The sequence below is a fragment of the Cyrtonyx montezumae genome, unplaced genomic scaffold, assembly GCF_038088225.1.
Source record: "Cyrtonyx montezumae isolate F1298 unplaced genomic scaffold, pur_monq_1.0 scaffold_1, whole genome shotgun sequence".
Classification (NCBI taxonomy): Eukaryota; Metazoa; Chordata; class Aves; order Galliformes; family Odontophoridae; genus Cyrtonyx; species Cyrtonyx montezumae.
The window spans coordinates 16,185,859-16,213,574 of record NW_027071825.1 but is presented as its reverse complement, the minus strand read 5'-3'; the positions used below and the strand labels follow the sequence as shown (position 1 = coordinate 16,213,574).

General features: G+C 39.2%; 2 protein-coding genes across 2 annotated transcripts; both read right to left on the bottom strand.

Moving 5' to 3' along the window:
- Positions 1-3,185: 3,185 nt before the first annotated feature.
- On the bottom strand, positions 3,186-8,969 carry RWDD3 (RWD domain containing 3). Its single transcript, XM_065741999.1, has 4 exons — positions 8,865-8,969; positions 4,634-5,118; positions 3,849-3,964; positions 3,186-3,750 (listed from the first exon to the last, which is right to left on the bottom strand). Exons 1-4 carry the CDS (start codon positions 8,947-8,949, stop codon positions 3,636-3,638), a joined length of 801 nt encoding a protein of 266 aa, XP_065598071.1. The 5' UTR covers positions 8,950-8,969; the 3' UTR covers positions 3,186-3,635.
- Positions 8,970-15,216: 6,247 nt separating this feature from the next.
- LOC136052164 (holocytochrome c-type synthase) lies at positions 15,217-21,016 on the bottom strand. Its single transcript, XM_065742068.1, has 7 exons — positions 20,913-21,016; positions 20,411-20,562; positions 19,591-19,739; positions 18,841-18,989; positions 17,065-17,184; positions 15,868-15,954; positions 15,217-15,627 (listed from the first exon to the last, which is right to left on the bottom strand). The coding sequence occupies exons 2-7, from the start codon at positions 20,526-20,528 to the stop codon at positions 15,429-15,431; spliced, it is 822 nt and encodes a 273-aa protein (XP_065598140.1). The 5' UTR covers positions 20,529-20,562; positions 20,913-21,016; the 3' UTR covers positions 15,217-15,428.
- Positions 21,017-27,716: the final 6,700 nt, after the last annotated feature.

The window sequence follows — 27,716 nt, the reverse complement described above, 5'->3', positions numbered from 1 at the left end:
TTCCCTTTGCTGCAGGTTAATACTGTGGGGTTAGAAAACATTAACTAATACTGATGTAAAAGCTTACACATGAAAATAGCTCAGAACAATAACTGTAAAATGCTATTAGTGCATTTATATTTCAAGCTCCATTTTTGTTGATAATTAAGCATATAAACAATCATGATTCTTATATAACCAAAAAAAATAAGTTTAGCTACAAAATATAAAAACCAGAACAGAGTACAGCCAACACTGCACGTGTCACTGACAAGAAACTAGAATAATAATGGTTAATAATACTGTAAGATATATGAAAGCTGATTCCAAAAACTGCATTATTTCATAATATAAGACATTTCAGTTTTAAACTCTGACAGAAATACACTATGTGCAACGTTTCATCATCTTACTTCCAATGAACTATAGCACCATTATGTTTCTATTTTCACAGATAAGCTATACAAATCAAGAGGCACTGGGTTTTAAATCATCCATATATGCATTTTATTAAACTGTTTCTAAAATAAACCATGTAAACAAAACATCTTTCCACTGCAATGTGTTTTGGTTTTGTTTTGTTTTTAATTTGGTGCTTATTACAGCTCTTCTGTGCATAATTTATTCTAATATTGGTGTTTCTGTGGGTCATTCACACAGAAATAAGAGAGAGTCTTGTTATGGGAAAATGAGATAAAACAACAGAAATACAAAAATTAGCTTTATTCACAAAACTACCAAATTTGCTTTCAATTAGTTTTCTAATCAAGGATTTTCATCTTAGAGTTCTAGCAGTGTCTCATCTCTCCTGGAATAACAGCAACAAATGGGGAGCAGGGAAGGATGGAACTATAATCTTAAATTAGACTGAACAGGTGGAGGGGGGAAAAAGGCTGACAAATCCCCAATACTGATGATGTCCCTCAGGAAAAGTACTTCCCTCATTGTGGAACTCTGCATTACTTGAACTGAAGTCATGAAACTCTCCTGAATGGTTGTCTGCTCACACAGATTTCTTTTCAAGATCAATCAATTACAACCCTTAACTACAGTCTATGTATACTACAGGTAATGTTTTCAAAGATGATACAGAAAGTAGGCAGTTTTATTCCAGCTCCTCCCTCTGAACATGCCTTATAGTAACAAACCTGCCTGAGACAGCTAGACAGATACATCTCCTGGAGATAGCAGGCACCCACCCGAGGCTGGGGGTAACACATCCATCTGTGGAGCACAGCACATCTCATCAAGGTTAGAACAGATGCTCTGGATGTAATGTATTCATATAAGAACAACTGTGCAAGTAGGGCTGATGATGGGTTTGAGATTTTACTCCAATGTCAATGTATCTTTCATAAACCATCTTTTGTTTTCTTCACACTTAATAAAACAAGGGATTCATAGAGCTCAATTAATCTAGTTATATCCTAAAAAACTTGATCATTTAAGTCATCAGTCCTACTGCCACAGCTTTCACTGCAGCCTGACTTCCACAATAAGGTATGGTTACATGGCCGTGCTGCCCATAAAGAAGCGTGCATATTTATGCTACATTTTTCTTTAAGTTTTAAACTCAACTTACTCCAAGTTATGAGTTAACAATATGAAGGAAGTTCTAACAGATTTGATGAAAACAGGTAGCAGACAGAGAAGAAAAATACTACCGATCCTTTAATGATTTATTCAGATCATAACCAGTATCAGGCACTGGGAAATCCACCTGGGCAAGTCTTGCCTACATGAAAGGTTGTATGTGTACAATTTAGACAGAAGCACGACCATAAGAAACAAATTCATTAAACAAACTGTTCAAAAAATTCTTTATAATGCAATATCCACAAGAAAATTAACTTCTTGTTTGTTAAAACATTTTTCTTTGAAGTTTTCCTTTTTTTTTTTTCTCAAGTAAAATGTCTTACTCCAACAGCTATATATATTTCACTTACTTTTTAGACACTGAGCCATGCCCTGTTAACAATTCTCGGGAGCTTTGGCTTCGTTTCCTTGCGTTTTGTACTTCTGTGTCTGCTTCACTTCCATTGGAGGGAGGAACATGCACCACAGTATGCATTTCGATGACTTCTGTGCCCCAGGGGCTCACAGGCTTACCCATCTCTTTTACCAGTAAATGCAAACACACCATCTGTTAACAGACAGCTGCAACGTTCTTCCAAAAGAACAACCTTTAAAAATATTGTTTACTTGTCTGAACACAGGCTATCTCTCCTATCCTTCAAAATAAGAGACTGATTGATGGGTAGGCAAAAACATTTGCTTTGACAGAATCAGAGTGACATCAGTCTTCGTGTTCTTCTTTGCTGTCTGAACAGTATCAAGCCGATCAAATTTGTAATTCTTCTGAAGCACATCAAACCAAGCATAAATACTACAGTCCTTTCTGCTCTGGACATGTTAATTTGTCCAATATAAGTTAGTGAGTAACAAACTTAACTGTGATAATGGCACTGTGATTCTGTTTTACATGTTCCCTTTCACAGCTCCTGGAATACAAAAATCTTCCAGCTTCCTTGAAAAGCTCTGACCAAACAGTTAACCAAGAAAGTGTCAGGTAACAGTATCATTCCAGAATATACACAAGTTTATAAGCAAGTGCGACTGGCAGCCACTTACCTCACAAATGGCTTTCCTAATGCAGCTAAATATCATAGCTTTTGGGGAGTGAGGAAGAAGTTGGAGAGTCTGCACCTACACTTGCAAGAAAGATGGGCACAATTGTATGCCTCAATTACTTTTGCAGTCATGCACAACTTGAGGTCACATGAATAGGAAAACTATTCCATCTAATTCCCAAAATTAGCAGAAAGAATATTCAGCTGATTTATATGCAAGCTGGATAAGCCCCCAGCTAGACTTAAATGGCCAAGATGTTGATATGGGCTGGGCCAAAGTACCTTTACTGTTCTACTGCCACAACACCAGAGGATTTTAAAGATCTGGCTGAGGACATAAATCCATCAAAGAAAACACGACAATTGACTTTACCTTAGCTGATATACAGCTTTTTAATCAATTTAAATTCTTCACTTCAGTGGTTTTATACATTTTAGAATAAAAACTAACATTCAGAAAGACATTTCTAGTATTTGTATATCCAAAGTCACATGAGCTCCTTCTTTAAAATCAACATTCATTTATAGATTCAAGTAAATAGAGAAAGAAATGTTTGCAGACAAACACCTAAAGGTTATTAAGTATAGGCTGCTCTCTCATACTAAGATCTGTTTGCTATGTTTTTTAGAAAAATACCTCTATATAAGCTTTCAAGGTAAAATTAGTCACAACATCTAGCAGGACACCATGGAAGACCACTATCACAGGAGAGAAAAAACAAAACACTGAAAGTAGGGACTGTAAAACAGTTTAACTGAAAAAATATTATTTTAATATGATTTTCTCCCAATCTTTCATATTCACCATGCAAATATAATTAGCTTCACATTCCACTGTAAGAGTTACATCATGCATCCAAGTCAAAAAATCAGTTCTTAACATATATTGCTTTCTCCTTATTGCAACTCCTGGTTGGTTTTGTTGTTGTTTTTTTGCAGAAAAGCTTGTTTGTCAAGTTATTCTTTATCTCCCAAAAGCATCTGCAGTCAAATATTACTTTGGCCATAGAGTCCAGTGTTTTATATTTATTTTAAGAGAGGAGGCACAAACTCGGAGAACAGATTTGCAAGTCCTGCAGTTTCAAATTCCTTTTGTAGCTGATCCAGCGTTGAATATTCTTTGACTTCAAACATCTGAAACCTGCATTGTACAAGAGAAGCTCATGAATATGCCTCGGTTTGTCAGAATGTAATTATCGATTCAGTTACTTTTCTATCCACAACAGTATTAAATTATACCTTTTATGCTGTGACTGTACTTTTGTCTCACACAGTACACTAATCATTTTCTCTTTGCATTTCTTTCCGCTTGAGTCCACATCTACCTTAGAAGTTTTCTGAAGAAGCAAGTACTCCTAAGTGACAAAAAGAACAAACTATTAAATGTCAGCCAGCATCTTTGAAGTTTAGTGAAACTCACAAATCTACATGAAACAAAGATCTTTTTTCAGAACACAGTAATCAAATTTTGAAAGTTCATCCCAAAAAGTTCATGCCTGTTTCTATGCATCATCTTGAAGCTGAGAACAATCTTAAGGAATCTAGAAAACACTGAGTTTGAAAAATCAGAACATTCTCCTCCAGTATCACCATAAAGGCCTGCCTAATGCAGCAGGACTGCTTAACCACTAGTTCAAGAGTGCAGTAGGAGCACCACATGGTGACAAGGAAGAAGACAGCTAAGAATGAGCCACTAGTATCTGTTATTACTTCCTGATGACAAATTTCCAGGTTATTTTCCGGGGTGTTTCAGAAACAGACTGAATCTATTAAGAAACATAGCAAATGCAAGAGCAGAATTGCAGTAGGAATCCAACGGAATATGGGCCCCAGGACTCACTGTTTTCTTTCTCACAGAATAACTTCTTTTACTTAAAAACAAAATCAAGTTGTTGGGCCTTCCTTTCTCCTATTGATCAATCTGCTTCCAAAATTGCTAATCTTGGAAAAACACACAGAAAATATTCAGACACAGCTTTCAGTAGTAAATCGATAGAACTAGTCAACATTCATTGTTCCTGCACCTTAATGTTGCTCTTGTCACCCTGAAGAAGAATCAATATTATCTTGCCCATGAACATCAGTCTTCCAGTCAGTTTCAGATCTGAAGCCCATTTTTCCACAGTTCTGACGTATTTTGCCTTCGCTCTCATGTGATCTAAATGCAAAAGGAGCATCCAGACAGCATCCTCTGTACTTGCTCCTTTTGACAAAGTAGTTTTTTCACTGCAAACTGTTGCTGGTTTCTTAATGACATATTTAAGATGCTGCTGTATCCAAAGAACCAGCTCATGTACCATGGGTTCAGAAAGATGCTTCTTTGCTTGTTCAAGTAATTTATCTTTTACGTCCATACACTGAGCCCTTGAAAGCTGGTCTGAACTAACAGAAATTTCTGGTAAAGTTGATGGATAATTGACTGGTAAATGAAATAGCAGCTTTAAAATTATATCTCTATCCAGTAGCTCTCTCACGCTGATTTGAATTCTGAATATGACTCCATCTGTTCCTGGAAAGTACAAAAAATAAGCATTAATAGTCTGCTTGAAGTTGAAAAACATTAAGTTTTGCTATCTTCTTTTATCAATTCAACACAATGTCATTCTGCACTATAAATGTGGTGTGTTTCTCATGGAGGGATGCAGAGGTGCAACCAGTAACTCTAGATTTACTTGCAGGGAATCCTAAAGTGAAACACTTCCATATCATACTAGAAGGAAAATTATTTAACACATTATGAAAAGTATTCACACCTTTTGGCTCTTTTACTAGACAAGCCAGTAATGAAGAACTGTCCTAAAAACTTAAGTCAGTTTCTACAGCTCAATAGCAGCAGCAAGGACAACTGAAAATAGAGTGACAGAGTACTGCCCTAACTATGCTCCTAGAAAAATCTGTTGGGCTTTTACCATCAATACCAGCACAGCTTTGTGTATTTTTGAAGATCTAACCACTCAAAGGCAACTCAACACTGAAAAGAGATGTGGAAAGAAGAAAAGTTACAAATTTTTCATCCCCAACAACTTTCTGTGAAACTACGTTTAGTTCTTTTGTCAACTTCTCCACATTTAACAACAGTCAGACTGAGACAATTAAAATATCTTTACTGTACATTTGGCCCTAAATACTATACACATCTGTACATATATTTATAGCTCATGTATATATACCTGCATAGGTACTGAAAACATGTTCTCAGTCTATTTCAGAACAGGATTATATTCAGTGTGAAAAGTGTGCATACAGGATGAAGCATGAAGGACAAAAGACCACACTCTCCTGATAAATCACATAATCCAAATCAATGAATATGAAAGGACAGTAATTCCTGCAATAAAACCCTTCTTGCTTCACAGAAGACCAACACAAAACTTGATAATGTGAAAGAGGGGACAAAGACCTAACCTCCTCTGCAATCAAAAAAAGAGGGTATCAGATAAAAGATGCTTTTCTTCAGATGTTCTCTGCTTCACCCCTTTGATGCATTCCAAACACTTCACCCCATTTCTCACAAAAATTGCTACAGTATCAGGCTGATTCACTCTAGGAGGGCAGGAGAAGCCAGATTTTAAAGGTAGATGAGAGCAGAGCTGTTTCTGAGGAGCTCTTTTGAAGTGACTTGCCTTCTTCTCTCCCTACCTTATCTTCCTTCACATGACAGTCAGCTGAATTACATTTGATTAGCATTGCTGACACTGCTACCCACCCTCAGCACTCTCTGTGACTTTATATTTAAACCCTATTAAGTGAAAGAAACTAAAAGTAACTTGGACAGACAAACGTACTTGAGAGAGCTTAGCCAGAGGTCTGCTTCCAAACTTCCTGGTTCACGCAAAGAATACCCAAAGGCAGAGCAGTCACAAAATAAAATAAGCAAACCCTCCAACTACAATAACTGAAGTATAGCATTACAATAGCACGGGCTGCCAGGCCTCCAGCCTCTGGCTGAATGTCAGCATCACCTGATACCTGACCAACACTCACTTCATTTTATACCATGTTGCCAATACATTTTGAAAGGCACAGCCTGTCAAATGAACTGAAGTACCAGCCAGGCCAACCTTGCCCCTTCAGCAAGGGTCTCCCACTGCCCTGCATGCATCCATATGCCTGCCACAACCTTACACCTTTTCCCATCATGATTGACTGGTCCCAATGCAGCCTCACATCCCAAAGCAGATTGATCTGAGCCTGAACAAGCTCATTTACATCTGCTTCAGACTTACTTGCAAAAAAGAGAACTTGTTCAAAACATGTGCTGGGCTGTGGCGTGCGTAGTTTATTTAAGCATTGCGGTGCCCATGTTCTGCACCAGCACTGCAGACTGCTGGCAGAACAGAGCAACACTTGTCCTTTGTAATGAGGCTCCAAAGAAATATATCCTTTGTTCGCACATGCTACAAGGTCTGAGCTGCCTTCGCAACAGAGTGGTGATTATTTCTGAAACAAAGGTTTGGGTATGACCTCTGTTGGCATTTAATGTGCTAATATGACTAAACTCAATACATTTTAACCTATTTTCACCCACAGCGGCATCCTTATCAGTATATTTAGCTCTAGCACACTTCAGATTTTTTCTTATGTTCCATGTCAGCCAGACAGATATCCCCCTCCCCTCCTGCCCAAAGGCATTTTGTGCAACACATGCAGACTATTTTTATATTCAGAAAATGGCATCTATTAAAGTACAAGCTTGGAATATATAAATATATTTTTATAGCAAACCGGATGAGTAAACCAGAAGAGAACAGGTTGGCAAGTATATAATGGATTTCTATCTGTAATGCTAATCTTTCTAAATAGGCATGTAAGGTAAAAACGATCTGCCGAAATTCGTTTCCTTAAATTCATCAACCATTGGTTCGGATACAAACATATTTTACATTCTGAAGAGTTCATTGTCAAATTCCAGGAAGCTGAGGTTGTTAGCACACCCACATATCTACAAAAGCATTTTCTTCCATTCCTCAAAGCCATACACCCTCAATGGCCTCCTTTTTGATTCTACATATCTACATCCAAATTACTCTTAACATATGAGAGACAGCAGAATCTAACAGCCTCACTGGAAGTCATCCCTGTGCACCGTTTGTCAATGACGATCCATATGGTTTGAAGAGATAAATGCAAATGTAAGCTAGTAAATACAGCAAAACCTTACTCTAAACTAACTTATGGCTTTCATAACTCCAAAACAAACACAAATTCACAACATAAGAAAACTTCCAACAGTAATTACTGTAAGGAACCTTTTCAGTTCCAACAGAAAATAATGGAAATCAATCAGATATTTGTGGTCCTAACCTATTGCGGGAACAACCTCACAAGGTCACATAACACTAATACACCAGCCTGTCCCCATTGAGCATCCACAGCACTTCATGATGTCCCCAGAAGGCTTCTAAGCCTTTTGCATCCTTGTAATTTACTAACATAAAAACATTTTGCAGTATGCAAAGCACAGAAACAGAAAGACAGCCATGCATACACAATGTTTGGCTGTGCTTACGTTTTAAGTATCTGTTAAGCCTAGATACTGCATTTTCAAGTTGTGCCTGAAATAACACACCTGCACTTTATGTCTTAAAAGAAATCTCAGTTGCGAGATTTCATCAATTATATTTTAAAAATACACCTCTAAATACCAACTGAATAGAGATAACAGCAGAACCACCTGCCTACACCAGGGCAAGAGGTGTGCTGCAGATGCAGACACAACTCCACTTTTGGGCTCCCCCGGCTGATGGTTCCCCATGCAGGTGCTGATGTCCGTGCCCCTCTAAGGCTGTCTATGCGTCTCCCTTTCAAATAACTGCCTGCTGTTCTCTGGGGGATCTGCTCCAATGACTATTTTCAAATAAAAGATCAGGGTTTACTCCACGAATTTCTTAGTAACCATTTACAGCGAGACATTGCAGGGCAGCCCAACGCTGTTCCCACAGACCGAGGCAGGCGGGGGACCCCTGGGGTCAGCTTCCCAAACTCCATCTCGGGCTGCTTACGGCTCCGGGGTGCCGCTGAGCACCACATGAGCACCACGAGCCCACGGCAAGCAGCAGCACCGGCCGCACCCCGCTGAGAGCCCCTCTCGCCCGCTGCCGCAGCCCGGCCCCGCAGCGCCTCCTGTCTCCCCGGGCGCCCAGCAGCGCACCGAGGCGGACGGCAGCGCGCAGCCCCTCGGCGCTCCCGGGGAAGCGGCCGCCGGGGCGGGCGAGTCCGCCGCTGCCCTCAGCGCAGAACCGCAGCCGCCTTCACCTGAGGCCGCCAGCACCTCGCAGGCGCCCGGCTCGCAGTAGATGGCGGCCAGCGCCGAGAGCTCCTCCAGCGCCTGCTCCGACATGGCCGCTCGTGTCCGCCGGGAGCCGGCACCGCCAGCAGAGTTCCGCTGCCCCGCGGCTCGGAAGGGCCGAGAGCCGTGCCGCGCGGCGGCCGGCACCACGGACGGGTGTTACACCCTCAGCTGCAGCGCGGCACCCCCGCCGCCGCCATTTTGCCCGGCCGTCCCCGGGCTGTGCGTGCCGCGGCCCGGCCCAGCGTGCAGAGGCAGCCCTGCCCTCCCCGGGGCACACGCAGGAGGAAGGAGCCGCTCTGCGCTGCCAGAGCTCGGCTTGGAAACGCAGCATACCAGAAACGCCACAAAAGCTGTGCTGCAGCTCCATGCAGCTGACCGAACCGCACGGACAGATGCCGATGCATACAGGTGTGCACATACATAGACACAAGTACATCAGCAGTGTGGGCAGAAAGTTACCAGGGCAGCCCCAGCTGTTGGCATCAGCGCGCAACACAGAGCCTCGCTGGAACTGGTATGTGCTCTCCTCGCTGTCAGCGATGGTGGCTAGTGGTCACCTTGCTGAGAGCTGCTACAGGCAACGATACCACATACAGCTGTCCCAGAGTTACAATTTGTCAGATTCCACGTTTTAAGACTCCCCAGCTGGAAATGCAGCAGGAGGCTGAAAGGTTAGACAGCAGTGGGCATACATCAAGATCGTTCGTTACAAAATCACCTAGAAGCAAGGGATTGGTGGCTTATTTATTCAGCAAAGCATGTTAGGCTATTTTTGATGGCTTAAGTCTGGTTGAATTACCAAGAATTGCTGGGGTGCTGAGCTAGGATCAAGTAAAATAGCACATAAGACTGGAGCTGTAGAAGTGCGGCAAGGCAGCAGTCCATGCACCTATTCAGAAGGCATTGTGGAAATTAGCCTTAGAAGTGCCTCATTCTATTATACTGAGAACTTCCTTGCCCCTGGTCTTTCCCCCTTCTCCTCATCCACTTTGCATATTCCATTTTACATGTTTAAATAAAAAAAAGTCAATGTAAATGTCTTCTAAATTGACACTATCACAAGACACTGAGGTCCCTATGAATAAGTTACTGCACTCTGACATTTGGAAGTCATCAAATGAGACAGTATAATGTCAGCTTGATATTTTTCACACTATGAAAATATCAGCTTCATGTCAAAGATCTAAATTCCATCTTAATGTAATAAATTTTCTTGTATTCACAGACTAGTGAAAATGCTAAATATTTAAATTCCAAATGAACTTCTACAGTTACGATCTGGCCTTCATATTCCATTATTATTAAAGTGGAACTCAAGGTCTATTCCCCCTTCCTTTTTTTTTTCTTCAAACATTGCTGTGTTTGATAGAAAAACATTAGCCATATTCATTTCTCTAAATGGCTGCTTTCCCATCAACGCATGGCAAATAAAGTTCAAAAAACTGACTTTTTGGTGTTACCCTGTATTAAAACTCCCCCAGCACCCTGACATAAATTGATATACCACTGATGATATCAGTATTTTCCACTTTGCCTGACAAAGCAAACAGAATGCAACCTTTCATACATCAGAAAGATTAATCTCCCCAGTGTTATTTGCAGAAGTAGCATCCTATGCTTTCCACTCACTATAATTATGGCTCCCAATCAATCAGGGGTTATGTTGACAACCACTAGTGATTAGATCTAAAAGTGTGTGTTTAGACCTGCTTTCCCCTTAAACTGGGTTGTGAATGACAGAGGAGAAGACAGGTATTTGAAAAAAAAAAAATAGTAAAAAAACCACATTGATCTGGACCATTCATCTACATATTTTTGCCATCATTTTCACACCGGTCAACCTGCTGTCCCAGCTACCACAGTTATAAGCAGTATGGACTCTGGAAGGCATTAAAGGATTTCTAAGAACCTAAAAATCTCTGAAGTTGTCCATTCACAGATCAGAGAGATGAAAAATCCATAACCACAGCACGAGTGTGATAGCTAAGCTAATGCTGGGAAAGAGAGCTGAGGGACAGCATCTCTGCATTAAGAATCCATCTGATCAGGCCCAATTCACCTATTTATCCCTAAGTTTTGTGCCAGTTTTTTACTTGGAATAGATACACACATACATAGGCATCTTCTAAATTAGAAACATGGCTAATCTAAAAGACCACCTCTATTGTGTATCAGCATTCTAGAGCCCTATGAAGTGCAGCTTCAAGAATAAGACTCAAGTGACTTGCATCATCTTTGAATTACACCACAACATTTACATTGGTTACCAGGAAAGAGTGAAATAATTTATGCTGAAAACATGCTATATTTGTGCCTTTGGATAAAAAGAGAAAACAAGGTTCCATAACCCATCCAGATTTCTATGATATCATTTACAGTGTATGCTCAGAAATTATCAGTTTGGAAGATTCTGTTTTACAGCTTCAGAGTAAGCATCGTAGCAACAAGCACTGGAGCAATGTTACCTCAACAAAAAATGTTCCCTAGAGAGCATACTGAAAATACTGATTGGACTTGAACACCGCTTTGACTTAATTACCTATCTCAGAGGCACTGGCTGATGTGCAAGTTTGGGTTAAGGCCCAAAGCAGGTGGCTGTGGTTTCTTTTATTTGGAATAAATTCATTTTAATATTTAACTTCGTAAACAAAACTGATAATTTTTTTTCCTAAGGTAAAATCCAGCATTTTCATAACATTTCACTCTATTTTTTGAAAGTTAATCAATTCTCATTTGTATGTAAGATATAATTTGAACAAAAAAGGAAAACCACATTTTCTATTGCTTTTCCTTTTAAGTATTTTAGAAGCAAGTTTTTCAAGGATTTGTAGTCTAGCAGTGTTTTTTAAAGGCCCTTACATTTATCACCCATTCAAACTGCTCCAAGTCAATTCCCTAAGACACTTAATCTTTTGACAGATGGAAACTCATTTTGAAAGTCCAATGATCAATTAAAGCATTAGCTATCCCTATAGACAGGAGACCTATGGGGCTGTGGTCTCCAGAAAGAAGCAGGCATGGCGACACGTCAGAGAAATGGCTGAGTGCTATGAAGTTACCACATTGGCAAAGCATTAGAAAGCAAAAATCATGACTAAGACCTTGATGCTTTGTTGTTCTTTTTTTCCCTTGATATTTTGAAAACAAATGGATGGTTTCTAGTATGTAAGAGAGGTTATGATCCAAACTGGAACCTCAATACAGGAAACAGTATCTGTTCCTTTAGATTTTTTAAACCTTTTTTTAAACAATACCTAAAAATAATCCCAACGCTTTCAATGTATTTATATTACCCTTTGAAAATTTGGTTCATTCAGTCCATTTATAAACATAAGCACACATGCTGCAAACATGCAGACACATCTCTTGAGTAGCTCCTGCTGGAACCAGCACAACCAGAGTTGTAAATAACTCATCACTGCACATATGCTCAAGGGAACACATCTGAGTTTGGAGTCAGGACTAGTATTTTCTGCACACAAGATGTACAAGTATTAAGACTAAATAGATGCAACTGTCACATTCATAAAATAAGATTCTTGAAGAACTTGATAAGCTCCTGCTTTTTTCTAGATGTACATTAAGTGATTCATCATCTAGTGCAAACAGAAAATTATGTTTTACAAAGTGATGTATCTAATATGACCATAGGTTCTCATGAACATTGCCAGAAGAATCAATACTTACTTGATTCACTGCATGTAGACCTTTGCCTAAGATGACGGCTGTGATCATTTTCAGAGCACTGAAAGACCTCTGGCTGCTCTCAAGCCTTCTGGAGATATACCAATAATCACAGACATATTTTAGCCTTTAAATAGTTGTTTACAGAGCACACTGAAGTCCTGAGAGTGAACTCATTATGTAATTGTTATTACTGTCCCACTTTATGCTAAACTAACGTACCTCTTTCACATAATAACTTAAAACTGGTAATCCAGAACACTTAGCTTTGGCAGTAAAAAAAAAAAAAGCAAAAGAACAAAACAGCAATCAGCAACAGACACAAATAACCTTTTATCAGCAATACAGCCCCTCAGTCCCCCAGTCAGAAACAAAAACAAACAAACAAACAAACAAACCCCTTCGTTTCTGCAGAAGTTAGCTAGACTGAAGATGAAAATATTTGTTGTCATATGTTCTTGTTCTGAAAGATGCAGGTTTGGCTGGTTAACACTTATGCTAGTCCTTACTTTTTGGTTCTCTCTTGACCTAAACATGAGTAGTACATAGTCAAAGATCTACTGTAAAGGCCTAAAGAAGTTACCTCATTTGGCACATGCAAAAGCTCGTATTAATAATTCTTAGAACCAGAAATATGATCACAAATACCAAAGTTAAGAAAAGTATATTTATTTGATTCTCCTTTTTGTTTGAAAGACAAGGCAGCAGAGAAAAGAACAACTCTGAATCTAGGAAAGATGAAACATAACAGAAGATAGTAAACTCATAAGCAGCATGAGACATCTTTTACCAGATTTAGTAGCAATTACAGTTTTCATAACACACTTAATGTCAAGATTCCAAAACCAACAGTGCAGACTAGTCATTTCAAAGCTGCCAAAGCTTTCTCCATTGTGCGTAGATCAAGTTACCAAATGTATACATCAAACTCAGAAAACTCATCTCAAAAAGCAGTTATCTTCAGTCTTCGCTGTTAGAACTGAGAGGAATAGCTCTTTTACTGTCAGATACAATGCTTCATACAAGTTCACACACTTCTTATATCTCACATATATATTGGCCAACTCAGAATGAGGCTTGGTGTTTCTTGCTCTCAGCTGTTTTTATTGTAATATGTACACACACATACAAATCACTGAAAAAAGGGGAAAGTGATAGGGAAGTTGGAAACAGGTGAAAGTAGGGGTAATTTTTTTAGGATTCTGGACTTCTAGATAAGTTTTATTCTCACTCTGCAGGACAGCAGCCTCTGAAGTGGGCATCATTAGTCTCCATTAGTAGCATGAAATATGGAAGCTTCTTTGATGAATTATTTTCTTAAGTCAGAAGAGTTACTTTGCTGAAGTACTAAGGTGTTTTCCCCTCAAGAAAAAAAAAAGCTTTTGTGATCAGTTAAAAATAAGCACTTTCATAAAATTAAGGTACATTTGGTTGCCAGTTAAAGGTTTTAAAGTTACAGGAAGAAACTCTGACTTGAGAAACTACAATGTGATATTTGGTTATTCTTTCTGTCCTCAAATCTTTTGCATGGAGGACTTATCCTTAACAGTAACATAGAGTGAAAGGGAGAAGTAATACAATTTCAGGTGTGTGGTGACTGAAATTTACCAAGCCATGCAAATTTAAAGCTATTACAGTGGAAGACTTTAAAAAGGAAACAAAATAATTGATTTCCCTTAAGCACAAACATCACTCAGATATTTCAGCCACACAGCACTGACACACATCACTCAAAAAATGCCCAACTCAGCCTCACTTGCTTACTTGCAAAGTGTTGACTTGCACTTTTACCCTTTTAGCCAAGTTATATACACATCCGTAATACACCTCCCTGTTACTGCTATGAAAAAACATGTTATGAATACAGTCATACACCTCAATGCAGCTGTTAATATATTTTAAAAAATGAAGAAATACTACACTACAGGTGATGAAATTATGATGCAAAATCCAGACACACTGCCTGACACGTTCTTTAAATAAAGCTCCTGTCCTGAATATATGACAAGACACAATAACAGAGAAACACACAAGTACACCAGAAAGAACACAGCTTTCTTACATCAGAAAACAAACTTATTAAATGATCAAATAAATACCTATAAGAGAAAAAACTTCTCCTTTGAGAAATGTTATTTCAAGAGTAACCTATGCACTCATTTCCTGCCTCTAACCATCAGTTGTTCTTCTGTTCAAAGATAGATTGCAAATTAAGGCATAAGGATACTCTCCATATTTCAACTAGACACACTTTCAGAAATACACTATAATACTCATATTCCTTCAACAGAATAGATTTGAATGAAATTTTCTGAGGAAACATATTTGAATATGTAAAGTGCCCATGTAAAAACAAGCATGTAGTTTTCTATATTTAGTAAACCATGCAGTTTGTAACAGTCCACACCTTTTATGCTTTATCATCTGAGTATGCTAATGCTATAACTAAGAGCAACCATTCATGAAAGTTCCAGTTTTCACTATTATTAACACTCAAAACCACAGTCAGAACCAGAAACCTGTGTATTTAGTACAGCACCAAATGCATGAAATGAAAGGAAATCTTACACATTCTTCTTACACATTCTTTAAAAAAAGATTTCCCAGATCTTAAGAAAATTAAGATACATATTTTTGCTTCTATAACTTTATTATATAATTTAAAGTATCATAAAGCATTGGCATACTTAACACATTTCTTCACCTTCATCACACCCCCCAAAGAACAACTGTGATGAAAACAATCGGTTCCATTAAACTTTTTTTCTCATGTCCTACTGTCCACATACCCTCAGTCTAAGAGGAAAGAGGTTTACTTTGTGATCAAACATAACAGGAAGTAGTTAAGAAGTCCAACGCCACCAAGCTACCTTCATCCTGTCCCACACAGCTGACAGAGAATCAAATGCAGGACGAACATCCAGGATAGTGAACTGGTAGTTCTTATCTACTGCACCACCGTCATAGTAATCGATAACATAGCGCACTTCTTTTCCACATCGGTCAACAATCCAATCATGTCTGTCAAAGGGAAGTTCATATCTGGAAAGAGACAAATTAAACAGGTAGGTATCATGAACCTGGGAGAAGGAGCAGAAGTCATAGTTCAGAAGATTTACTTACTCCGATTCTGGCATAAGATCCCTGCTACTACATGCATCTTCTGGTGATTACAACTTTTAATTCTACTCTTGTAACATCACTAATTGCTTTTACACTATTTTCAGACACATCTTTCCACCCTTTCACTTGACCAGCAGTCCTACTTCCATAGCAACATACCCCATCCACGAACGTATTCTGGCTCTTGGTGAATACTCCTTTGCTTTGCCTCCAAACCGCATCAGGGATGGTCCACACGGACATTCCCTACAAACACAATTAGAACAAAGATAATAGTTTTCACTTTTTGAAACAAAGCCTAATTTCAAGTGTCCACTCCGTGTTCTGCTCACAAAGAAGCAGAATTGCTTCTGACAGGTTCTTGGCGATACCAAGCAAAGTATCTACAGGCAGGCCAACAGGCTCATATAGAAGCAAGAGTTTAACTCACACAAATGCTGAAGGGGCTCTCTGGCTATGCTGCACTCCTCCTCAGGAAGCAGTGCAGCTCCAAGAAGTGGTCTCCTTCCAGTAGATGGCCCTTATGTGAGCCCAGAGTGAATCCACCCCTTCTGGCCCCACAGGCAGCACAGGTGCAAACAATATGCTTGTGCTTTCTGGGCCAATCACATCACTTCACCAGGTGTTCAATCACCAGTTCAAGTCCTGACCTAACAGTTCTCCTACACACTACTAACATAATTTATTTTAGCAGTGGGGAAATAGTAACAATAAAAAGCATAATTACAGTCATCTAAGCCAGTTGTAAGGATTGGTGGGTTTTTTTTTGGTTTTTGGTTTTTTATGGTCTGAAATGTCCCCCAGTTTTGAGAACGATATTGTGGAGTGTGTGCTATAACTCACCAACAGAGAAATTATCCACAAATGTAACGAGTTATAGAAGTGAAAACAATTAAATAACAAAAAATCACAATCCAAACCACTGCAACAAAAGTTGGAATTTCAGAGAACAATTTCTAGATACAGTATGTTTACCCAGTTTCTGTCTTCTAGGAACACGGACTACACTGACCTAGAAAGGGACACCAGTCTCTTCAAAACAAAGTTTAAGTCCCTCACCTTTTTCATAACAAAGACAATAAGAAAATAAACAGTCCTCAAATAGATACAATAAGAAATCTTATTTCTCCAAATCCACATAACACACCAATACGTTTTGTCAGTGTAATTAAACAGTTCTAGTCATGTGAGTAATCTTCCTCACTGATTATCAAAATGGGAGATCACAGAAGAGCATAACTTTTGAAATGTACTGATACCAGAACATTTTTATGTAAACTGAAAAGTCTACTTTGAAGCAATTACAAAAGCAAGAGCTAAACCAAATGATTTACTTTTCATTTCATGAGTACATACATAGCATGAAGAGCCTCCCACTTCAAAATCTCCTTCCAAGCTTGCTCATTATTTTGATTGTGAATCTTAATGATGTTAGTCATGTCTTCACTTGTTATGTCATCATCTTTCCACCTCCACCTAAAAAGTAACACAAGTATTACTGAGTAACTCCTCCACATTCCTTAATTTATCAGATGGACATTGAATCAATAGATCTAAATGTTTATGCAAAGACAAGTAACAAGAGCGGAAACTTCTGTCTCATCTACTTAAGCATCCTGAGAACCACTTCATTTTCTGTGTAAACAGTTAGTTATCTAAGTTATCATCACAGAGATCCACAACTTCTTGTTAGCTAAATTAACAGCTTAACTGGATCAGAAAGTTATCAGGATGTGCAAACAATGGCACATCCACAGTATTTGTAAAAATGCTTGGGAAAAATCCCACTTGTGTTCTTAATGAACAAAAGTCCTTTACTCCATACATTTTGCATACACTTTGAAACATCTTTCATCTCTCTGATCCTGTACTATGACTGTGCTTCCTTTCCAACAGGCATAAAATTGAATACATTTAAGCACATGCAGGATAAAATTTACACATTCAATATAAATCGCTCGTGACATACTGGCTTTAGCATCTGTCACGATTTTACGATTTTTGTTACCAGTGTTCCACATCATAACATCATGAAATGCACTGAGAGTTTAGGAGTTAATACTCCAGTTCTGGACTGCTGATTTTCTAGGTGCCTGGTTCTCAGAAGAACTACATATTCCAGACGACTGTTCACTGTTCTGTTTCTGTTTTCCTTCCAGAAGGAAAGATAAAACTGTTTGCAGGTCACAATATGTCCTCGTTTTTCCCATTCTGCTCATCTCTGTGGCACGTGTGCTCCCCAGCCATCTCGTATTCTGCATTAGTATAAGGCCTTTAGTTTTTAGACCCTCGTTTTATTTGATTTAGTAGCCTCAATTCTAATTGTATTAATATATTGTAATTATATTGTGTTATTTTGCATTCCTATACCTTATTTAGTATATCAGCTTTCCTCCTCAGATCGTTGCTGCTGCTTTGTTTTTAGCCCATCTCCCTACCCTTTCCCCTTTTCTGGGATGTGGGTCCATGGGCACCTCCAGCCCATCAGTCATGGAATGGGCTGAACTGGTCTGTAAACCACTGACAGCATCAAAACGCGACACCATTTTGTCACATTACTATTGTTTTAATAGTTAACTGCATTTGATCTGTTTCAGAATGGCAAACAAATAAATTCAAAATAATGCAGAAACAGCAGCAGAGACACCTTTTTTTAGGCCAAGGGATCGTTTATCATTCAGTCAAATCTTGCCTACACTGAAGTTTTGTACAGACAGAAAACATTTACAAATCAAAAATTTTAATTTTCAGATTTTTAGCAGAATTGGAGTCAAATGAATGCTTTTGGATTCACAGGATCCTATTTACTGTTTATAGGATCAGACTGAAGCCTCCTGCATTTGACAGTAGGCAGTCATACAAGACCACGTAGTGACTTTTAAGAAAATTTTCTGAGTTAGCAGCAGTTGCCTTGACACTGTCAGCCTTCTTCCTGATGATGGGAGAAGACAGCCTCAGCTCACCCTTCATGTTAAAGCTTTTTTCCGAAGAAAAAAAAAGTATTTTTTTTTACAAATGCAAATTAGTTGCTTGCCACTTGAAATTCTTAAATAGCTTCTATGACTAATAACTAATGATATTTCAAAAATCTCAGGATCATGCAGACTTCATCTGATAATTCAGTGTATTTACCCTTTTCTTAGCATAGCATTCCAAAACATCTGCTCTGAAGGATAAACCCATTTCTTATCAGAATGCGCCCTAGGAATGGAAGATTCTTCTCTAACAGTTGACAATGGAAATGGTTGACCTGGGGATGGCAGCTGATTAGGAGGAGGCATCTAGAAAACACAGAAAATCACCTGAACAACAGTAGCAAAAAACAAACTAGAAATTATTAAGTATTTGAGAAAAAAATAAAGCAATAATTAAGCAGCTATCACCAAAATCAAGAAGTTCAGCCTTCAATGAAATTCACCAAAGTCACCTCTCTTTTTTGCAACAGAACTCCTTGAGTAAGTTTGTCATCTGAAGACCAAAGGACATCTTTGGCTAAACTTTAACTTTCAAATCTGCACTACTTTTTGTGATCATAGGAAACGTCAGAAAGACCTGAGTGAGTACTTATCCATACTGCTACTGCACAGAGCCTAGAAACCTCTAATGTAATTTAAGAACTATGCATGGAACTAACAGAAATATATGACATAAAACATTTACAAAATGTAAAGCCACCTTTTATCAAAAATGATTTAACCTTGAAGAAAAGTCTTAAACCCTATATAAAAATAATTGGATTCACAATCAGAAAAAGCAGTTTTAAAATGGAAAAGAGAACATTAATTGCCAGAGTTCCCATTTTTAGACAGCATCAGTATTTACATTTTTGGCATTTCAGAAGAAATGAGATTGAAGAGAACGCTTGAACTAAGTGAAAGTTACCATGTTGCTAGGATCTATGTCATCGTTTGCTTGAGATGCCCCAGACTTCACCGGACACGCTACATATTCATATGCTCTTTCCTGATGTGCAGGAACATTGTCTGTATTCTCAGTCCCACCATCAGAAGCCTTCATGTGCATTGGGCAACCTGAAATACAGGAAAAAGCATTATATATTTTGTTACAAAAAAAGTCTCTAAAACACAACAGAAAATGGGAAACAGTTCATTGAATACTAACGTAAATACAAGACTGCTATTTCACTTTTTGAGTTTTAGAACATGTTCCAACTTCTGTAACTATTTCTTTTTCTTACCTGTTTTAGAACCCAACACCATGAACAAATCTGAGCTTCTTACACAGGTCTTGAACGCTTAAACCCTGCGCCATGCTGGCCACTACACCAAGCTGTTTGTCACAAGATTTCCAAACCAATGTAAATCCAACTCACATTCATTCTGTCAATAAAGAGCTCACATCCTCCTTCCACGGACCTGATTGCACCCTTCTGCCGCCCCTTCTGTGATACACAACATCTGCTCCCAGCGTCACCCCCAAAGGGGCCTGAGCACCAACCTGGCCCCACATGGATGTGCCCCAAAGCCCTGCACAGCCCCTCTGGGACATGGCAAGCAGGAATGGCCTGCAGGTTCTGCAGGAGGCACCTCCTGGGTGGACTGCTGAGGTCCTGTCATTGACTGTTACATGCTAGTAACCTTGGGTGGGGAACAGACTCAAGCTTTTAATGCAGTTGTTTTCATTTCCCGACAAACACCTTTGAGTCTTCAGTGTAACTTCACTAGCTTTCAAGCACAGTTACCTCTCATTTTCTCCTGACGCATGGGGCACTGTGAAGGTGGAGAGGCTGCCTGGTGCTGTCTGGATGGCTCAGCTGCTGACTGAACTGCAGCCGCTGGGGAGGATGCAGACAGACCCATGGCTGCTGCAAACGGGGCCTTTCAGATCAAGTTTCTAAAGAAAAAAAAAATAGCAAACACCTGTAAAGCAAGCCTAAGTTCAAGCCTACGTTCGTTATTTACTACAGCAGAAGGCACATACAGACATACTCCTGCACCACAAATTACTCAAAGACACGTCCATAATAAATAACAAAACCTCACCGTAAGCCATGAACGCACGTCCTAAATAAAAACCCACGGCCGCGGCCTCCGCCACCGCGTACAGCACAGGGCCCCGCGCAGGCCAGGAGGGGCGGAGAGCCGCTCCACTCGGGCTCCTCCCCCGGCTCCTGGGAACAGGGCCCCGGGCCGCGCCTCCGCTGGCTCCCGCACTGGAAGCACCGCACGCGTGACCGCACTCACCCGCAGACAAGGTCAGGTCGGGCCCGCTCCCCTTTGCCAATCCGTGCCGTGCTCGGCACAACGGCCCGCGCCCCTCCGCAGCTCCGCCGCCTCCCGCTGAACCACGCCTCGCTGCCTTGACCTCCGCGCGGCCCGCGACCCCCGGCGACCCCGGAGCTGTAACGGCACACCTCGCGAGAGCGCCGGCCCGCTCCGCGCCTGCGCACTGCTGCTCCCGCCCACCGCCGAGGCGCCGCCGTGCTCCGCTGCTCCCTCAGGCGGCGCGTGGGGCGGGCGTTGCGGAGAGACGCGTGCGGCGGGAGGCGCCTCGGGAGCTTTATGACGATGCAAACCGCAAATTCTTTAGCATACAGCCTTGCAGAGAACAGGCCACACCCTTAAGGAGACAAGCAGTCTGCCCTTAAGGGTCCTCCACTGCGGGCTCAGAGGAAAAAAATGTCAGAAGCGTCATAAAAAAGATGTGAAAAAAGCAGAGCAAAAACAGAGTATTCTCACAACAGTATCCATCCTTTAGAAAATGGAAGATACACACTGTGAAGATGTAAAACGAGAAAACAAAAACTCTAATTTGGACTTACTGAGCTAATACAAGTACCAGAAACAAAAGAAATTTTCAGAAAGAACACAAAGGTCACCAAAAATATATATAAAAGTGGGGAGCTATGAACCAGAAAATGACGTAGGAAGCATTTTGTATACCCACTTCCATATTCCACAGGCAGAGGTTCTCACATTTTTCATAAGATCTGTTGAACTTGTGTGGTTGAGAGCAGCCCACAGAAACGCATCCCTTGTTCCAGCCACCTTTACACCTTCCTTCCTCCATTCAGTGGTAAAAGCCATCCGGTGCTGAACAGCGTCCCACTGAGCCCCATTGTCCTTTGCCAAGCAGTTGGAAATCTGACCTATACAGCATCTGACCCCAACTAAGGCTTCCAGACATTCCCAGCCTGAGTCTTCACAGATAGGTCGACCAGTTAATTACAAGTTTTCTACAGAGAGTGTAAAACGAGTACCCTAAGAATATCGTTTACAAATAGCACAAGATTCCCCTTAAGACATGAGAGGGGAAAGAAGAAAGAAAAAAAAGTAAAAATCACTGTTTTCTTCCAGAAATTTAATCAGCGCATAGCACAAAACCTTAGGGAAATACAAGCAGTCGACAAAGTTCATATACACAATGGCAGCACCTTCCTCTGAGAGCATGCTCAGAGAAACCTCTGGGCTTCTCTGTGTAGTTCGTGGCTCCCAGGCGTACATTCTCCATCCATAGAGAATCTGAGAGCTACGGAACTTAACTGTGTATCTCAGTATTCAGGCAAGGACTGTGTAATGCATCACATTTATAACACACAGATGACGGTACCCACAGCCTGCAGAGAAGTGTTTGGCTTATTTCTGAAATGTGGTATTATAACACATTATGATATAATTAATACTATCCAGTTTAAACATCAGCTTTTCCATAGTACACAACAATTCATAGCGGAAGTCACATTCCTTGCTGCAGTGAGGTCCTACACAGCATTTCACCCTGAGTCCAGTCACTTTGCCTTACACCTCTTCCTCCCCACATATTTCTAAAGCAAAGTACAGCAACTTCAAGGTATTGTACAAGCTGACTGTTTTTCAGCTGAACCCAAATCATTCTGTGATGCATTTATGATTGCAGGTACATGAGCTATTATTGCAATAAGAAAGAACTCACAAAATAAGCAACTCTGTTCCTCTTGTTTATTATGAAGTACCAATACCTTGCATACAACATGCAATTTATTGCTCATTGACATTATTGCATATATCAAAGAAAAAAAAAGTCAGCCAATATAACCTTATGCAAGCTCCTAGACTGTTCAAACCAAATACAGAAATGCTCTACAATGCCACTGAAATGCAAACACAATTCAGAACTTCTATAGCAAAAGAAAAATTTAAAACACATCGTATTTAACCATTCACTTCATTACATCTGATCACTGTTGTAATTGATCTTCAGAATTATTGTATTGCATTTTTAAGTTTTTGCGCAGTGATAAGGATTGCTACATTATTACCTGAATGTAATAATATGATCCTGCTATTCTGTGACAGTATTAGTCTTCACCTTGCAAACCAGATTGTCGTGGTTTTCCAGAAATCAGTCTGGAAGAACTTTCACTTTTCACCCTTGCCCTGCATCCAGGTCAGGTTTAACATATTTATCAAATTTCTCTTGAAGATTAAATGAACATTTTTTAATTACAGACTATCATTTATGTCTAAATCATAATTCACTTGTTCCCAACAGATTGCAATTTGTTTTTGCATCAGTCTAACTGTGCTTACGTGTTAAATTATTCTCCCTATATAGGTATCTGTAGGCATTAAACACTGTTTGATTTATGCATGCTAGAAACAAATCCAGGATATTTGCATGTAAGTGTGCAAATTATACCAGAGCTCAGGATTAGCCCTTTTCCTCCCTCTCCCTATCATATAATGGATTTCTCCTCTCAAACTTGAATAATGTTACAATGAACAAAACCAGCATCTCTTGCATTGCATTCAAAGTGTTATGCTCTGTATTAGAGCTTACTATTCATATTTAAATGTTGCATTTAAACAACCAACGTTTTTTTTTTTATAACAAAACTGTAAAACTTAGAAGACAATTTACATGCAACATGTTCCACTCGGGTGCAGATTCTCATATCCTTAAATATTTATAGGCTCATAAAGGCATGTGCCATCCACGAGACAAGTACAGTTTTTGACATCCCACACACAAATTAAAAATAAAAAGATACACTACAGAATATTTTGCTTTTATATTTTCAACTTCAATGACTAAGAAGTTATAAATAGCACACTGAATCATTATATGGTTGATACCAAGGCATGCTGAACTCCTCATCTTTAAGAGAGTGGTTTCTCTCTTAAAGACATTTCCTTTATATTACAAGTAAATTAAAGTTTTATGTACATTACTATCGGGACACCACACCATGAAACTGATCTCAGAAGGAATTTTGACAAAATATTTATTATACCAAACAGTACAAGTTATTCTTCACAGCTACCTTCCATTCTTTACTAAGCTATAAAGTGCTTGGTTATTATAAATAGAGCAAGAATGCCAAAGGAGGTAGCTAGTAGAAATTTTAAATGGATAAGAAATTGTTATCATCTAAAAGTATTGATTTGATGCTTAATCCCAGAGCACTAAACATCCCGAGCAACACATCTTTCTTTCTCTCCTCCAGAAAAAGACCTTTCAAGTTGCATTCTGAAAACCACATTACCTTCACCTGTCCAGCGAAGAGATTTCACCCAGGGTATGGATGAACGTTAAAGTTAGTAAATGTTAATCATTACTTGCATTTGACTGGTGCCAGGACCTCAGCAACAAAGCACTGTTCTTTCTCCAGCTGTCAAATGCATTCCTTGGATAAAGACACTCTACCAGGAACAAGTCCTGCTTTGCAAAGTTCCTCGCAACTCATTAATGAAGTTCAACAGAAGGCTATTACAAATAGGAAAGAGGGCTGCACATACTTCTCATAGCCTTCTGCGCTTGTATTGCTCATCTGAAAATTCTAGTTCCTGTCTACGTGTCTTTCCTCAATAGATCTTAAATTGAATTAATTTTCAGTCAGCCCTTTATTTTCCTCTGAATGGCTCAGTAGAAGCTTTACAAAACAATTTTACAAACTTTTCTACTAAAAGACCTTTCACAGAAAGCTTGTATGTACATATACTTGAACACACACAAGTCCTCTTCATATAGCAATCAACAACTTAGAAGCCATTTTATACAGCTTGAAAAAAAAATTTTAAAGTTTCAATCTGCACCATTACGGAGACATAGAAATACATCACCTTTCTGCTACTTCTACCACTATCCCAGCCACAGCAGCAAGCGTGCTCCACATCTCCTCCACCTCTCCTCTTTAAACATCCTTGAACATATCTGCTCACTTGTGTAAGCTTTTACTCAGAGGTTAACATTAATTTTACAATATGAATAATACTTTGCTGTAATTTTAATGTAAAGATGGTAGTGATTATCTACCAGACGTAATTAATTATTTTAATAAATTTTAATATAAAAATTGGAATAGTAAAGAATTTCTATATGTTAGCTCTTCTCATTTTTCCTGTTCATAGAATATTTTTCATCTATTTCAGTAGATTCTATTTTTAAGCAGTTAAGTAGTGTTGAGCTCATCCAAAAGAGCATTTACTTATAGAGGTAGAGTAGGTTTCAGAGATAAAACTCCTATCACGGAAGTATGCGTACAGATACCCATTACACATCACTGTAGCAGTAAGGCTCTTGACTTCACTGAAATCCACTGGAACACTCACCAAGAAAATGAGGAATTGAAGTACTTTTTCTCTCTGCAAGTACTGCTTCCACAAATCAACTATAAAAGCAAAACTTGACCTACCATTCTCCTGTAGTAGCTCTGAAAGCGGTAATTATTCATCCTCTGAAGAAAAAGTAAAGCCACAAAAGAAAAAAACTCGCACACCTACATACAGTTCTAGTGGTACACACAGATATTCCCATGATCACCATTCTAATTTTATCTAACATGGTACTGAAGAATATTTTAAAAAAAATACGATTTTTGAGCATTTTTACTAGACTAATTCCATCCATTCGAGACATCCATGGCAAAGTCACCTGACGATATACCAACTGTCTGCTTTACAATTCAACTGTTAAAACAGAAGTTTTAAGCTGCTACTAAAGTAAGATTACATTCTCGAGATAACATTTATGAAAATGCTACTCATCACGCACTTGTTGCATAAAAAAGCAAAGAGACAAGCTTGCAACACAAAATGATGCCAATATTTCAACACCATTTTTAATTTAAGAAAGTGTAACTGATAAAATATGTGCCAAGGCCATCTAATTTGCTGTATTATAAGCTGTTAGTGGCAGGTAAGAGTGCTCTTATCCTAATGTATTCATTACAGCACATTTTGCAGACTACAGTTCTCGCTAAATATACAAGTGTTAATAATGTTTATTCCTTAGAAAGGTGTCTTCAGAAGTACAGTAGATGCATCAGGACTGAACAGTAATACACTGAAATATCACGATAGAAAAATGAAACCAAATGCACTGCAAAATATTGTTTTAATTACATGAACTTCATGCAGGAATCCAAAACATTGCATGTTTTGAATTATCTCAATGCCCTTCTATTCTGGGTTGTTGCCCAATGCATACTGTGCAGACTTGTTTTCTTGTTTGTTTTCCAATCTACTTATAGAACAACCTATTACAGCTTGAGCACCCCCTTGATGCACTGATCTATCTAGAAGTAAAGGAAACTGACTGCTTTTGTGGATGCTCTACACTGAAAACAAAACAAAACGATTCTGAAAGATCAATTTGAAGATGAGATTAATTTTGAAAAGTTTTCCTGGGCTGTCATCTTAAAAGCTGCTTCAACTCATCTTCGTTCTCAGTTTTTCATCCTACTTCCTGAATTAAAAAAAAAAATCTCCAAAAAAAAAAGTTTGGGTTTACTTAATTTGAAGTCTATTGCAGAACGGAGCAAATCATTACAAAATGAGGCCCTGATCTGGTGACTCTAAGAGCACAAGATAGAATTGCATTTGCACCTCTAAAGCATAAAGGTAATGCAGACGTGGAGTCTTTGTACACACCTCAATGTTGCATTAGATAAACTGAAATCACTGTCTTAAAAGATACCAAGTTCTGCAAATGAACGTATAAGGAAGTCCCATTTCCTTCAGCAAAGCAGGTCACCGGATCACACCCACAATGACAGGTACCCAAATACAGCTAAATAAATTAATTGTTAGCTTCTCCAAGGCATAAAGAGTTTTTCTGCCTGAATTGTGAATTATTATTAAGCATCAAATAAATTTTAAAAACATACGGAGAAATATTAGCGATCTTTGACATCCCCCTCAAGGGGGCAGGATTAGAAACAGCACTGGAAAACATCTGCCCAGTGAAACCAAGCGGATAAAAACCAGCATTGTGCAGCTCAAACAATACTCTCTGACATCACTGGAACTGGGAACTCAACACAGCTGCCTCAGCTATAAAGCACTAACACTCCAAGGGGTCCACTCTGGGCTCACTGACACCTCAATCCAGGCAGAGGAACCCTTTTTCTCGCCCAAAAGCATCATAGAGTTAGTGCATTGACACGGTGGTCTGCCGAGGTAAGGGCTGATCCACACAGCTTTGTTAAGGGGAACAGGAGCACAGGAAAATAAAATATCCCACACAGGATATTTTATCCCTTTGTTTAAAAATTCTTAAGCGCAGTTTGCTACAATACATGATATACGTAATGATGTACGGAGTAAAACAGTGTACATTTAGCACACCTTGTTAGGAAGTGTAACTATCAATATGATGTTAAAAAATAATAATTAAAAAAGTCAAGAAACAAACAAGTTAATCGACCTCAATTCAGATATGATTTAAAGTAAGCAAAACAAAAACCAAAACTATACACAAATACTGCTCTCAAAATCATTTAAAAAAAGGAAAAGAACGGAACTTTCCCCAGGGATAATACAGATTGGATCGAGAGCATTCCTCCTAGGCAGCAAGGTTTCTCTGCAATGTCCTCCAAGTTTTAAGTCTGCAGAAGGAGGAACAGGGTGCCTATTGACAAATACATGGCTCTGAAAATTAAATGTGCCTACAGATGTGAACTGTGTCTGTGTGTTACAGCTTGGAAGAAGTTTGGCACCGTTAATTCAAGTAAGTTCTTTAGTCAGCAGCTCAGATGCAATTAACAAGGAAAACGTGACAATAAAAAT